The sequence below is a fragment of the Lissotriton helveticus genome, chromosome 5_1 (assembly GCF_964261635.1).
Source record: "Lissotriton helveticus chromosome 5_1, aLisHel1.1, whole genome shotgun sequence".
Lineage (NCBI taxonomy): Eukaryota > Metazoa > Chordata > Amphibia > Caudata > Salamandridae > Lissotriton > Lissotriton helveticus.
Window position 1 is genome coordinate 962,603,519 of NC_136065.1, and position 16,326 is coordinate 962,619,844.

General features: G+C 42.1%; 1 protein-coding gene across 2 annotated transcripts in view; it reads right to left on the reverse strand.

The window, feature by feature from the left end:
- INPP5A (inositol polyphosphate-5-phosphatase A) overlaps window positions 1-16,326 on the reverse strand; it is a 1,643,294-nt gene that overhangs the window by 280,897 nt on the left and 1,346,071 nt on the right. For both annotated transcript variants that reach the window (XM_078643463.1, XM_078643462.1), the window contains exon 11: window positions 16,090-16,164. In XM_078643463.1, the coding sequence (XP_078499589.1) occupies window positions 16,090-16,164 (75 nt within the window). The remainder of the gene's footprint in view (window positions 1-16,089; window positions 16,165-16,326) is intronic.

Below are 16,326 nucleotides of genomic sequence, written 5' to 3' on the forward strand. Positions count from 1 at the left end.
CACACCTCCTTTTACCACACAATGCCCCTAGCCATCACTAAACCACTGTCCATCTCTTCCCTCAACTTCAATGGACTGACACATTATATAAAACGTAAAAATATCCTCACCTTCCTGAATGCTAGACACCCAGATATAACTCTCTTGCAAGAGAAACACCTAACTGCACAAGAAAGAGAGGAATTTTGCAAAAACTGGGTCAGGAAGGTGTTTCACGCACACAACTCAGACATACAGATTGGACTTAATGACTCTCCTCTTAGTCATACAAAAAGGGGCCTGGCTAGTTTAATACACAAAGTTTTGCCCATTAAAGCACTGAAGCAATAGATAGACGCATGTGGGTGTTACATTTTTGTTAAACTCAAGATTTAAGATATCTGTCTAATTGTGGGATTAGTATATGTTCCGGTGGACGACAGATCAGACTTCCACACAAGCCTGGCACAGCTTCTTGTCTTCTTCTGTAAGACAAAAGTGATTAAAGGGGGCAAATAGAATATGAGCTTGGACCCCATTCTAGACCACTCAGGGAAACCTGACATTCAACATGAAAGAGATTGCTGCATCGAGCCTTTGCATTTGTTGCATCCAAATGACTGAAATTATACATTCACTTTGTATCCTCACGGCACATGGTAAAATTTCTAATGGCCCCAAACTCAACATCATCCTCTAAATTTCCAAGTGGAGTCTCTAACCATAATCTGATAGAGACTGGCTTGCATTTACACACAGCTGTGCTACCCCGCTGCTCCTGGTGATAGTCACCCACTATAAAGAACCCAAATATAAACCATGCATGTGTTCTTATCTTCAGCTCTACATAGCCAATAATGCTGAGTCAGTAGTGTCAACATGGACCTTATTGGGGGGGGAGGGGGCAAAGCTTAACTCAAGGGGGAAATGATCTGGGACTATGCTACGGCCAAATTGAAAGCCCAACCATCTCAACACCACTTGGAGACTCTTAATAGCACCATCACGTCTGCATATGCTCACTCCCAGACGCAAACCAACCTATGTGTCCTAATCAAAGCTAAATATGACATGAATGCCCTATTCACCTCTCAGGCTGAGAGGACTCTCTTGCCTGTCAAAGACATTATGAGGGAGGGGGGAAAGCAGGGAGAAAGCTAGAGCTCCAACTCAAGCAACTAATAGAACCGTTCCAGCTCTCCAGAATGGATGATCAGAACTCTTAAATAATCCTTTGGACATACAGAATTTCAGGCTTACTAAACCTTTTGTACATCTCAGAGGTGTAGGATATGTTGGAAGTGCAAACTGTTTTTATGAGGAACTCACCTATCCCACATTTGACAACCCCATTAAGGGGTGCGTTAGGGCTTGACATCTCAGAAGACGAGGTGGCGGCAACTATTGACCGATGGCGAAAGGCAACGGCCCCGAGAAAAATGAATTCCCCATAGAATTTTACAAAACTACCAAACATCTGTAGGCTCCATTGCTAACATCAGCTTTTGGAGTAGTGTTAAAATCAGTGAGCATCCCAAGCCATTCATCAAAGTAAGAACTTCCTTAGTCCTAAAGCCGGCAAAGGACCCACTTGAATGCCCAAGCTACAGGCCCATATCCCTTATCAGAATGGATGTCAAAATTCTCACAAACGTTTTAGCTAATAGGTTTGGGAAGGCCATTCAATCACTAATTCACCCATCGCTGGTGGAATTCGTCCCAGGCCACATCTCTACCACCCATATTTCCACCCTTTTAAAAACCTCAGGGCATGTGTGGAGGGATGCAAATTAAAAAGCCTTCGTGTCTTTGGATGCCAAAAAAGCTTTGGAATGAGGCTATCTGTTTCGCACATTGGAATGCATGGGCTTTGGTTCTAATTTCCTTTCTTGCGTCCAAGGCCTATACTGCAACCTAACAGCATCCATTTCCAGCAGGGGGTTCTCTTCACCATTTTTGGGTACATGGAGGTACATGCCAGGGATGCTCCCGGTCTCTTCTAATGTTCCTTATTGCTTTGAAATCCTGGTACATGCCTGGGATGCCCCCTCACTTCTATTGTTCCTTTTTGCCTTGGAACCCCTGCACATAGCCATAAGAAAGGAGGGCACCATCCTAAGGATTTCCCCAATCAAGGGGGACCATAAGGCAAATTGTTATGCAGACAATGTATTAGTGACCTTGACCCAACCTTTAGACTCCGCTAAGGCCCTGATGATTCTGATGAAATCCTTTTTTGTTTTCTCAGGATACTTTATACATTGGTCGAAGGGTGAAGCACTCCCCATGACTACCTCCACCACAGACCAGGTGTTACACTCTTTACCTTAAACATGGAAGCAATCCTAATTGAAGTATCTGGGTATAATTATAAACAGAGGTCGTGATAATATGGTGCATGATGTCATTGTAATTTTACTACAGAAAATGAAAATGGATTTTCAGAGATCTCTCTGGGGAAAAGTTCAGGTTATTAAAATGATGAGTGCCCCATAATTTAATTACATATCCAGGATGCTTCCCCTGGTGTTCCCTGCCAAACTCCATAAGCAACTAGAAAGACATATCTTGGCATGCATACGGGGGAGGGGGTGACAAACTGTGACCAACAGGCATGAAACTCTTACTGGCTATGACAGCGGGGAGACTCCAGCTCACCAACATGGAATATTATAGGTTGGCTCATCAAAAAGTTAATTCCATACATATGTTGAAAAAGCACAAGGAGGCACTGCTTTGCTCCCATATGAAATGACTGTTGCTCAATTCCCAAAGCGAGCTGACTGTCTTCTATACGTGTCAAGTACCCCCCCAAAGGTAGGATAAGACCATGATATTAACATCTAGATATGCTTGGCAAAAAGCGCATAAACTGCTTAAGGTTCCCCATCTCTTGCATATGAAGGCCCCTTTGTGACGCAACAGCAGCATGTGCATCAGAAAAGCCAAACCCAATTGCTAAATTTGGGAGGTGTGTAACATTAAGCTCGTAGATGGCATATTGTAAGAGGGCACACTAAACTCCTTTATGGATTTTCACCATTCCCATCACTTGCCATTTGCACAGCAGTGGAGACATGCCCAACTTACCCTTGCATTTAAAAGTGCCCTACTCATATTACTCAGAGCTATAACATGTTCCCCCAATTTTCCAAGACTTGCTTACAAGGAAGGAGTTTAGAGTGGTTGTCTCCGGCCTTTACTCTACACTGATAGATGATATTTACTTCTGCCCCACCTCCACAATCTTGCGGACCTGGTGGTAAACGGGTCAACATACGGGTCCTGGACGATGATGGGATGTATTGATGGCCACTACTGACAAAGGGCTCTGAGAGTCAAGGCTGAAGTTCAGCTATTTTTAGATTCTCCAACACTGGCACTGGTCCCAAGAGGTTACACAAACCAAACATTTGTCTATATTGTTGATGCAGACAAACGTTTGAAGATGTAGTGCATATACTGTGGGAGTGCTTGCACTTACAGCACTACAGGCAGCAAATATGGAATGTAGACAGAAGCCAGGTGGCACTTTTATGCCATGACTGGCTCTCTTACACGATCCCTCTGACCTTGCACCGCTGTCCACGCACAGGACCGTGGCTGTCTATGGCCTTGGCAGAAGCGAAAATGGGAATCCTTGGATACTGAAGAAAAAACAATGGCCCAACTCTTCATACATGGTGAGAGGACATGAGTGAAGTGGTAGCTTTTGGAAAATTGATATATGGTTTGAGTGATAAATTAACCCAATTTGAGGATATATGGGGCACTTTCTTGGCTTAGCTATGGGCAACAATGTCTAGCTGTCTTTAGGTGGTGGGTGAGAGAGACAATTATTATTGACCGAGTTCACCTCTAGATCAACCAGGACATCTTTATCATGTTTAATACTTATTCAAGTTGTGGAGGTAAACCCAGGGTGCTGGTCCCACTTACTAGGAGGGGGACAAACTGCGTGGTGCATCATACATTCGACAGGGTTGTTTCACATGTTTAAATTGAGTAGTGCAGTGCATATTTAGTGGGTTGCTGCTATCCTATGCTTCACATGCTTTCTTTTACCTCACATGTTGATTTTATATGCATTACTGAACACACAATTTACAGTGCCTTTTAGATATGGAAGCGGGAGGCACAAGCTGCTCTACATTAAAAAGTCTACACTGTTTACTCTGAGCAGGATCACCCAATTATTAGCTGTCAATGTGCAGACTTCCCCTCTCCTGCGGTTCCGCTTTCTCCTTTTATAAGTTAATATCTGAAATGTTTAAGAGTGATGTAATTGGTCTGGAATACACGTTTTGCTATTTATTGTTGCAGGGAAATTGATAAAGCATTCAAATACAACTTCAGGTTCCTTTCCACCTGTCAGTCCTCCATCTCTAACAGGGTCAAACTGAGGACTGACACACTGCTCCTTACTCTGGACACTGCAGGTGAGACTGTTCTTTGGGAGATACTCTCCTCTTGCACAAGAGTCTCCTCAAAGCATTCCTCATTTTCTTCTTCAAATTCATCCTTATTCTCCTCTGAGGTATACTATAGCTGAAGGGCTGTCTTTCTGGCTTGGAGGCAATTTGATATTCTTCTATTTTGAACTGCCTGCTCAGATTTACTTCCATTTGCTTGCACATGCTACTCGACGCTGACATGCTAAGGCTCTCTACTTTAGCCAGATCCACCTCCATGTTCAGAAAAAACTTAAGGTGCAAAAATTGAGGGCAAGAATGAATTTATGAAAAAATAAACAAATTTCCCAATAAACACCAAAAGCCAATTAAAAATCCCAAAAGTCTATTTTTGCTGTCAATTTAAAAATACATTTTAATTCCATCTTAAATCACTAAGCAGAAGTACTGCAAAGCTAAAGACCTGGATCCCACCGCTGAACAGCAATGTAAGAATATGGATTATATTTGGAGGAAGGTATGACTACCTATTACAAGAAATAATCTCAACCCTTGTGAGGGTGAACCCTCAAAGTCCCTAAATTAACTTGAGCTCACCCCTTGGCATCTATGGCACAAAGCAGACATGCTTAACTTAGGACAATGTGTAAAGTGTTCTTGCAGTACCAAAACAATATTTAATTTGAAATTCAAAACAATAAAAAAAAAACTGAATTAGAAAATAGATTAACTTGTAATACACAAAATGGCACTAAATGATAAAACTCTAATAAGGGTAACCATAGATAAGCATTTTTCAAATTTTAAGTAGGAATAAAGCCAAGAAGCACAAAGTGCAAATGATAGTCAATAGTGATGGTATACCGGGAGCTAGGCGCAAATTCTGCTGGCCTAGGGAGCGTGGGTTGGATACATCAACCGGGATAATCCTGGTCAAAGATCTTACCTGACTTTAGTCCTTTAAGTTCCTATCAACCACAGGAGTACACTTCTAATGCCCATAGGACATCAGGACAAGTGCTTAGAGACTCATAGGATGCCAAGTAGAGCCCAACAGCACGGTGCAGTCCAGGTCAAGTTGCCACTGCCCAGGGCTATATTTAAAACCCAGAGACAGAAGTTGGTGGGACAAAAGAGGTCCTTTAGCAACCAGACAGTGGATACACAAGAATTATCTTGGCATACTGTTCTCTGCCTTTCAAGCGTGCCACAAAGTGTTGTATGTAAACTCAGCAGACTTGTCAAGCAGTCTTTGAAACTCAAGAAGGATTTGGCACTGTAATGCCAAAAAGGATGCCCACAGCCCCAACTCTTCATATCCAGTGAGGTTTTAGATGAGTAGTTCCTGCCCAATCAAGTTAGGCTTTTGTTTGTCCCTAAGAAGCACACCTTTTTTCACACCTAGTCATATTCTAGTTACTAGCTGCAAGAATTCAGAAATCAAATGCAAATTTAGCCTCCAAAGCTTTAGGAAAGAAAAATATAACTTTCTAAAAGTTGCTTTTCCTCAAAATGTATTAAAAATCGAACTTCACGCCATTTAATTGAATCTTTGTTTTCTACAAAGTGCAGTTAGATCTGCATAGTGAAAATAGCTTTTGGGTACTTGTAAGGAAAATCTCAAAATCTTTATCATGCACCCTGCCTTGTGGGCTATAGGGTCTACATAGGGGTGACATATTATTTGAAAGACATTTTTATCCTGTCAAAAGGATTTATTTTGTCAGGTCGAATTGCAGTTTCTACACTGCTACAGTCAGGCTACCCTGGTAATCCTGCAGCCATGTTTGCACTGCCACTGTATTGGATAGAACAACACGTGCTGCAGTCCATTAGTGGCATTCAACGGCCCTAGTACATATTGTAGCATATGCTAGGGTTTAATAGGTAAGCTAAAAATACCAATAAGGAATTTGCCAATTCGACCATGTTTGAAGGGGGAGCACAGGCACTTTACAAATGGTTAGCAAGGACAAAGTGCACATAGGTATAAAGCCAGCAAAAATATAGGGTCCAGAAAAAGGTAAAAAATAGAGGGTACCACTCAGAAAACACGGTTTTCCTACAAGCAGGTTTAACAAGACATACATAAAGAAAGAAAATAGTCATGTGCATTTTTACTGAAAAGGTTCTATATCTACATTGTTTATTTTAGTGCACTGCGGAGGATTCATTGATAGATGCATACATCAAGCACGGGCCTGCTAAGGTGATCTTGTCTGGTGTGTTTATTAATGCTCTGAAAGCAACACTGTCATTATGAAGGCATTTGTTTTACCAACTATAAAAGAGAGAAGAAATAGTGTACTACCCATTCACTGAACATTCTTTTTTAGGGAAGTTTATTAGCCAGCATGACAATTTAGCCCTGTGAATTATAGTAAATAAAAAAAAGTGATTACTCTTTTTCTACGGAAATATGAGCTTTGAAATCGGGGGCAAACATTCATTAGGAGAGCCTACCCACTACAGCTGTGGCTCGCCCTCAATCTTCGATTGGGCTGCAGACTGTGTTGGTGCTTTGAGGCAGGGAGCCGCTGCACTGACATGTCCAGTTCCAGCATGGTATTCTGTGTTGGGTTCTTAGGTTACGCTGACAGGTGGTGCCTTTTAAGCTCACTCATTCCTCATTGGCAGTCTGACACTGTTGCTGGTATTTTGATGCCTGGCCTGATGGAGCCGAGGAATGAGAGTAGTTGGGAATTCTGCCTCTAACCAGAAGAAGGCTTACTGCATTTCTTTTATGGGGGAACTTCAACAATTGGGCGAAAGAGCCCAATACAAAAGAGTCACTTCTAATGTTTATTTAACAAAGGCTTCCCAATCTAAGATGGACCCTTCATTTCCGGTCCTGCATCCTTCCTGTTTCCAGCCCATAAAAGAAGCCTGCAGAAGCGTAAAAACTGCATCACTATGCAGTTAAATGTATTTTTCGATGCCAGCATTAATCCTTTGATTGCGTTTTTGTCCTTGTATTTTTCTCCAGCCAATTATTTAACAGTGTTTTCTGGTGCTGTTGGGCCTGTTTTCAGTTCAATCATAAGCACCTGTATTGCAATGCTACTTTTCTAGGTGCAAGTCTTCATCTTCTACCCAAGGTGTTTTTATGCCTTGGCCTTTTTTTCTTCCTTTGGCGATCCTTCAAGAGATACCATCCTTATTTCACATATGTGGTGTTTAATACATAGAGGTACAGTGGCTTCAGAAAGAACTCATCCATTCCTTGAGCACTCAAGAGGCAGGAAGTGTAGGAGATGTTCAGTTCCATTCCTTGACAACCTATCTGGGCCTACCTGTTGCACTGAGGAATTTAAAAAAAAGGGGATGGACAGAATTTTTCAATTAATTTAAACAGCTGGTAATTACTCGGGTCACATCCTGGTACATCATTTTTTTGCCCTCCAAGCCCCTGCAGACAAGAACCAGCCATATGTATATCACCCTTACCCATGCTCCAATAGGAACACCCATGTCCAAACTGCCAGGCCTACTGCGTTCTGCACAGGAATACAAGCAGCCACAGTTTGATTTGTGCATTTTTGGCATCATTAGTAGAGTGCATCTTGAGTCCTAAGGCACAGTGTGCATGGGACCATGTCTGGGTTTACCCATTCCATTTTGGGCATTGGACTAAGGAAAACAAAACGGGATGGGGGGAAGATGTGAGTTAATCACATCACTGGTAATTACTAGGGGTGCATACCAGTCCATCATTTTCTGCTCATGATGTCACCTCAGACAATAACCTATCTCAGGCAAGTCAGCATTGATCATGCTCCCATAGGAAAAGTTCAGTCCCTTCTGAACAAGAACAAGAGCAACCACAAACATGTTTCAGCCAAGCTGGACCTCCTCAGTAGGTTACAACGTGAGCCGTGTGGTATAGTGAGCACAGGACAGTGACAGGCTTCATGCCTTGGAATTAGCACAAGGTAAGCAGACAATAACTCACTAAGTAGGGGCAGGACATCACCAATTACGATAAAGGACTTTGAACACATATAATACAATCCATATACGAGCAATATAGGATTGGATGGACGTTAACAAAACTACTACAAATATAGTTAAAAAACATTAATTATCATACAGGTTGAGGTACAGAAATTCTGCAATAATGTTATTTTTTTTTAAAAAGAGATTGTTTAACAATCCAATTCAATAACTAACACGCCTTCCTGTAAAATTGCAGTCTGTTAAATTCCATATTGTACATCATACGTAAACAAGACCCAAAAGACGATGTTCCTTACACTTCGAACTTATCGAAAGATGACATATTGACAGTCCTTTATTTGGAACAGAAATGAATAAATAACTCCCAGTGCCCTAAAACGTTTCTTAGGAGCTGCCAAATTCCGGGCTTCCCAACTATCATGGTTGCATAGACTTGAGTCCACATCATTTCTTTTTCTTCTACCTCCCTACACTTCCTACTTCAGCATGTCAGTCTTTTACATTCTTTTGCAACTGGACTTTCTCCTTTAGTCACTTATTCCTATATTTCTCTTCCTATTCTTTCTTATCTCCCTGCCTTCCTTAGCTTGTTTGAGTCAAAGTCTAAATTTGAAAAGTAAGCCCAAGGCCCCCAAAATGAGTGCCAACACCAGCAAACAAAAGCACAAACCAAGCAATTGCATGTCTGCTCGAAACGAGAACCTCAACTAAATCAATTTAAATAAATAAATTAAGCTGACAATATGAGACTTTCCATAAGACTGGTACCCATCTTTGATGAGTGAAGGAAATAACAGCGTGTGCTCAATACAAAAGAACATTTAGGAACTTTAACAGAAGAACATGAGGGGGTATCAACAGTCTAACCTCATAAGAAGGCAATTTCTTTACCCCATACATGCCCAAAATGAACTGCTGAGCCAGACATTTACCGCAAGTAATATAATAAATGTTGCAGAAAACGAGAATATCCTATTAAACTCCTAGAATTTCTAGAAATTCTGCAACTTGAATTTATATTTAAACGTTTTGTACTTTTTTTGTATTGCTTGTTTAGGAAAAAAACAAATACACCTATATTGCTCAATTGTCTCTTGGGAATAGCAGAAAAAAGAAGACGGCAAACGTGTCACTTCGGCACCGTTTTGGAATGAATATTGTATTCCTGTTGTACATAGCATTTGTTTTAGATTTTTCATAAACATTCGTCTCCACCTTTACTTATCCAGACCATCTATCTCCTTAACTACAGTGCGAAAAAGAGGGGAGGGGGGGGGCAAACCTGTACAGACAATGATAAAGCGACCCGTTGATATAATATATTTGTCAGGGCCTGTCGCATCTGCACAAATTCCACTATTACGAAGAGACACTGCGCTGATAAAAAAAAAAAAGTTCACCGGAAATCAATGCATCTTGAGCCAAAGCTGTTGCTAAACACACAGAAAAAAAAGCATCTTTATCCAGCAGCCAGCGTGCTGTGAAAATTCCCAGGCCTTGGCCTCGTGGCGGCGAAGGAAAATGTAATCTTCCCAAATACTCATCAGGGCACTCCATCCTGCCGACCTGACAGCCCCACTTATAATTAATTATACAATTTCGATGGGAATATCGACTAAACAAAGCTATAAATCATAGGAAAAGTCAATAGGCATGGACACATTCAATCATGTCCCGGCCAATGATTACTACTCTTAAAATACAATAATTATTCTCAGCAGCCAGCTCGAATTAAATTTCTGTCAGGCCGGCGCAAGACCAGTGGTTGATGAAGGATGCAATGGATTTTTGGGTTGAATTCGGCGCGGGGACATTTATCCTCTCAGATAGGTAGTTTGTTTTTAGTGATCATGGCGCGGCGTGTTTAACTAGACCATGAAGATTAGATTATCTCCGATGGCTCATTACATCATTTATCTTTTCCCGCCATTGCGGATCTGGAAGGCTTCCCGCGCCCGAATTAAAGGCAGCTGATTTTTTTTTTTTTTTTTAATGCAATGTGCCAAAGTGGGATGCGCGCTTGTGGATGTGTGCAAAATGAACCGAACCATTTGTCATTCGAAAGGCTATTGGCAGGCCGTGATTTACAGCGCCATGAACACGAATGACCTTGTTCAACATCTTAAACTGTATTAAAATGAAATTAAAGTTAGCATTTTCAGGGACTTTTATAATAATTCAGAGAATTACACTTGAGAGAGAATATATCTGTGGAGGCAGGACTCGCCACTAATCATTTAACTTGTCAAGTTCTCAAGAGTGGGCCTGAGAAGTCCATGGCAGGGATCCAGAATGGCCTCTCAAGGTGACTGTAGTGTTATAGCCGTGAGTTTAGGTTGAGGTTTGTGTGATGGGGTGGGTGAGGATGGAGGGCATGCATATTTTTTCTTATCTTAAGTTAAAAATGTAGCCAAATATTTAAGAAATAATAACATGCTGAATTGATATAAGTACTGGATAACTCAACTCTCTAAGTATAGATGTGGTTCACCAACTACGCTACAGAGATTTCAAACTGGTCATGTAGAGACCTGCTAACAGAGGCAAGCATGTTGTAGCAGTGGCACTGAGAAACAATTCCAGAAGTTACTAATTCTTAAACAAAAGACACACAATTGATGGACGGAATGCTGGAACAAATCAAACATTCGCCCCCGGTCAAGAGATCTGGGTTAAATCCATCATTGTTTTGCTAACCATGCCGCCCCAGTTTAGAACACAGCCACTTGCAAATCAGTCTTGTCCCTGTGCCTCATGGGAACAGTCCTGACGATCTGCCAAGCCAAGTCCTCCCTGTACCGGGAACAAGCATCTTAGAACCAGATTCGGGGCATCATCCCTCATCAGCTATGCTAGCTTGAATCCAGTGGCGCAGAAAGCCCAGCACCCATGTCTGGGAATACCCGGCACACTTAGGGTGAGAAAGGAAAAGACACACAATTGTGGAACTGAATGGGGAACAAATCAAACATTCACCCCGGTCAAGAGATCTGTGTTAAATCCATCATTTGTTTGCTCACCATGTCACCCCAGTTTAGATCCAGCCATATTCAAATCAGTCTTCAACATGCTCCTCATGGGAACAGTTGAGCCCAAACTGCCAAGCCAGGTCCTCCCTGAAACAGGACCCTGTATTCTTAACAACTTTCTGCACGTATCCCCAGCCTCCCAAATCGTTTCTTCCACATTACAGTGATCCAGCAGGGCATGCAATAACTGCCTTTAAATAAGGGGTTATTGATCTCACCAAGCGTTTGCAACACATTTTTGTTGGCCATAGTACTGTGAGCCATTTACTACTGTTAACCGGTACTAAAGTATTTGTGCTCATTCCCTAACACATGGTAAAATTGGCTTACACCTAACTGGGATATATGTTTTACTTATATGTCCTTAGTAAAGTGCTATAGTATATACCCAGGGCCTATAAATTAAATGCCTGTAATACTTATTATGCCACCTAATTAAGTATCCCCTTAACACATACTCCAGGCCTGCCATTACAGATGGAATGCAGTTTTAAAACTGCCAATTCAACCTGGCAAAATCACCCCCTTGCCAAGCCTTATACTCGCCTTTTGTTACATGTCACTCACCCCATATGTAGGCCTAAGGCAGACGATATGGAAGAGTGAACTGTAATACAATATTTTGACATGTACTTTTAAGTTTCACATGTCTTGGTACTGAAAAACTCCTAAATTAGTTTTCACTACAATGAGGCCTATCTGTACCATGGGATAACATTGGGTTGTTTTATCGTATTTAATAAGTTCTAACTTTCGATAAGGGGCAGGTAAAATATAACATAACATAAAATGAGTATTTTTAAAATGCACGTTCACCCAAGGGTATTTTAGCATTGAGTAACAAATGTGTATTGAAATTCAAGTTTGGTGTCTAAGAAATTGTCACTTAAAATCCACTTTAATGGTAAAGTCAGCTTTTAAGTTACAATTTTGAAAATGCCACTTTTAGAAAACTATTTTGCGCCTGCAGCCTGTTCCTGGGTCACATGACTGGGAAAGGTTTGCAGTTGGACTTTGTTTATTCCTCCCAGACAGCCACACAATAGAGGGATTAGGTGTGCCTGGATGGGCCATCATTGGCAGGATGTGGGGCACAGCTGGGTACAGCCCCACTTGCAAATCAAGAAGCTGGGCCTTGCCTTCACTCACAGTACTTCATACTACCTCATTGTTCATGCAGTCAGGCTGGAGCTAAGGTAGGGAAGGCAGGAAACACCAAGCACTTTAAACGTCATTCTCTAGAAACTACTCCTTCTTCAAAGAAGGCATCCAGTATGAGAATATGACCATCAAACCCACTCTTCAGTTCACTTTCTGGACCTGCAGAAGGACTCTCAGAGGGCTACCTGCTGCTGTGGACTGCTGTGTACTTCGGAAGACTGCTTTGCTGCACCGGGAAATACATCTCTGCTACCTGAAGCCTACTTTGAACCCTCAGGGGCATGACCTGCTGACTGAGCCCAGGTGCACTTCATGAACCCCAGACTACCACAGTGACACCAAGGGCTAGTAGGCGCTGGTCTCCAGATTAGAGCCCAAGAGCCAAAAAAGACAACAACCATCTTGAATCCACACCTGGACCCATCCTGGGTGAGTCCCAACCCTCCAAGTGTTGCCTCCCTAGTCATGGTCATTATGGAGTAGTGCTAAAGGTGCCCAGATAGCCAAAATCCCAAACTTGGGACAGTTGGCTAAAAACTGCTCTGAAAACCGAGAGGAGACCGGACCAACCTGCTTGTACTTCTGCTCAAGGAACCTTCGCCAGCCGGCCCAACTTTGTGGCAGCTCTCACTCAGTTCTTCTGCGCAGAAGCAAATCCTGTTCAGAAGTCCTTCAGATAAGGGGTATCCGGTCTCGTGGAGTTCTCATCAGCTACATCTGGCAGCTTCCTCCAACTGGAGGATTTCAACTTGCAAAAGAAAGACTAAATCAGAATGTGGAAATCTTCACTGCAACTTAATCCAGCGGCTCCCCGATGATGATGCCTCCTCCTCGGACAATGCCTGCAGCCTTGCCCCGCTAAACTTTACCTTCTCTCATGATTTTTGCTGGGATTCCTTCAAAGTCCAAAGGTAAGCATCGACCAGGCCCAATCCACTTCTTATATCCGACCCGCACTCCATCAAGGTAGGTCATATTTTTTTAATTTGACCCGGTCCCACGATAGTAGGTGTCTGTGATTGGAACCTTGATCTTTTAGGTACAAGTTTTTAGCTTAATCTTTAAAAATTCAGAACTCTGGTTGTACTGATTGGATTTTTGTTGTATTGGTGTCAAGTAATTTATGAACTTTTACCATATTGTTCTTAATTTGTGTGGGATTCTTCTTGTGTTGCATTGTTATTTTATTACTGTTTATGTGCTGCATAAATACTTTACAAAATAAACAATTGATAAACAGAATGCTGAACAATGTCATGCATTCATCCCAGTACAGAAACATGGGCCTAATCCATTTGTTTGCCCACCATGCCATTCCAGTTTAAACCCAGCCATAAATGGTCTTGACCCTGCTCGGCATGGGAACGGTCCAGCCCGAACTGCTAAGCCAGGTCCTCCCTGGACCGGAAACAAGCTTCCTGGGACCGGTTTCGGGGTATCACCCCTCACCAGCCAGACTAGCTTGAATCCAGTGGCATGGTGAGCACGTGACACATGTCTGCGCATACCGGTCCTACTTGGGTGACAAAGCAAAAAGAACAATTGATGAACATAATGCTGAACAAAGCCAAACATTTACCCCAGTATACAGATCGGAGCATAAATCCATAGTTTTTATTTCCACCATGCCATTCTAGTTTAAACCCAGCCATATGCAAATAAGTCTTGACCATGCTCCCCATGGGAACAGTTTGCCCGAACTGCCAGGCCTGGTACTCCATGGACCGGAAACAAGCATCCTGGGACCAGTTTCAGGGTAACACCCCTCATCAGGTTAAGGTAAGAGAGAAGACCCCTTGTGTTCCAGGGAACAGGGTACTATATGACCTTACAAGTCTAATGGATATCCCTGGAATGACTTATATACAACAAACTATGGTTATATCACTGTGAGCACACCTGATCCCTACCATGTCATCCAGAGTAGGACTGGTATGCCAAGTTGTGGGTGCCGCACCATGCCACTGGATTCAAGCTAGGCTGGCTGATGAGGGGTGTTATTACAAATCTAAGGGATATCCCTGGAATGACTTATATACAACAAACTATGGTTATATCACTGGTAGCACACCTGACCCCTACGATACCCTCCGGAAACAGGCCAAAAACTAAAATGCAGCGTTAACACTCAGTCCTACTCTGGATGACAAATGCAAAAATGAACAATTGATGAACGGAATACTGAACAATGTCAAACACTCACCCCTAGTACAGAGACATGGGCCTAAATCCACCATTTCATATTCCGTCCATCATTTGTGTGTCGTTTGCTTTTTCGCCTTAAGTGTGGCAGGTATGCTCAGATGTGGGTTTCGGGCTCACTGTGCCACTGGATTCAAGCTAGCCTGGGTGATGAGGGGTGATTCCCCAAAACCGGTGTTAGGATGCTTGTTTCTGGTCCAGGGAGGACCTGGCTTGGCAGTTTGAGCTGGACTCTTCCCATGAGGACGGGGTTCAAGAGTGATTTGCATATGCCTGGGTCTACACTTGGGTGGCATGGTGAGCAAAAGTACAATGGATTTAACCCAGATCTCTTGACTGGGGGTGAATGCTTAATTTGTTCCACATTCTGTCCATCATTTGTGTGTCTTTTGCTTTCTCGCCCTAAGTGCGCCGAGTATGTCCAGATGTGGGTCCAATGCTCACTGTATCACTAGATTCAAGCTAGCCTGAATGATGACTTGGGATACCCCAAAACCGGTCCCAGGGTGCTAGTTTCTGGTCCAGAGAGGACTTGGCTTAGCAGCTCGGCTAGACTGCTCCCATGAGGAGCATGGTCAAGCCTAATTTGTGTATTGCTGGGTCTAAACTCGGGTGGCATGGTGAGCAGAAGAAAAAAGGAATTAACCCATATCTCTTGACTTGGGGTGAAAGTTTGGTTTGTTCTACATTCCGTCCATCATTTGTGTCTCTTTTGCATAAATGCTTCACACATTGCCTCTAAGTGAAGCCTGACCGCTTCCTGTCAGGCTACCAGAGGGTTACCTGCAGGTTAATTTAGTGACTTTTGTGGTTCACACTGACAGGGATTGTGGCTGTTGCTTCAGCAGGGCTAATACCCCACTCAACCCATTTTCTCACAAGGGGTCTAACCTGTCAGACTGTATTCTGCTTTGCATTCTCCAAGTATCCCAATAACCTATGAAATTTAATCATATTACATTTTTTCATGAAAGTTTCAATGTTGTGGAATTTATGTCTACAACATAACAATCTTTTTGAAAGAATAAATAAATACCCTGTTCATTAAACAAGGTATGTGTTTCAAAGCGATCACAGACTTTTCCTATGCAGCATTTTATATTTTTATACCACACAGCCAAATCTGATGAAGATCTTTCTACGAAAATACCAACACTGGAAAAAGACCTCTGGTAAGCAGAATTATTAGGCACTTATTGCATTTATGTTAAATAATTGCTTGATCACACAGGTGTGAGGGACATTTTCAAGAAAAGAATAACTAAATAAATGTTTACCACACATGGGTCATTATATTCTAAAGGTTCATCACAAGCATTAGAAAAATATGTATTTTGATGTGTACTTACCGCGGTTCCATTATTATCTCTAAAAACTTCCTGATTAAAATATTCAAACAGCTTCTTTTCTATTTGCAACACAACCTAAAAAAAGAAAAGATATGTTATCAATGGTTAATTGTATTTTCCCATTGAATGTTAACAGTTAGGGTGGCCTTAATTTACCTCATTTAAAGTTGTTTCATACGATTTGATCTGTTTCTCTCACTACACAGCCAGGGAATGACAATTTAGAAGAAACACATC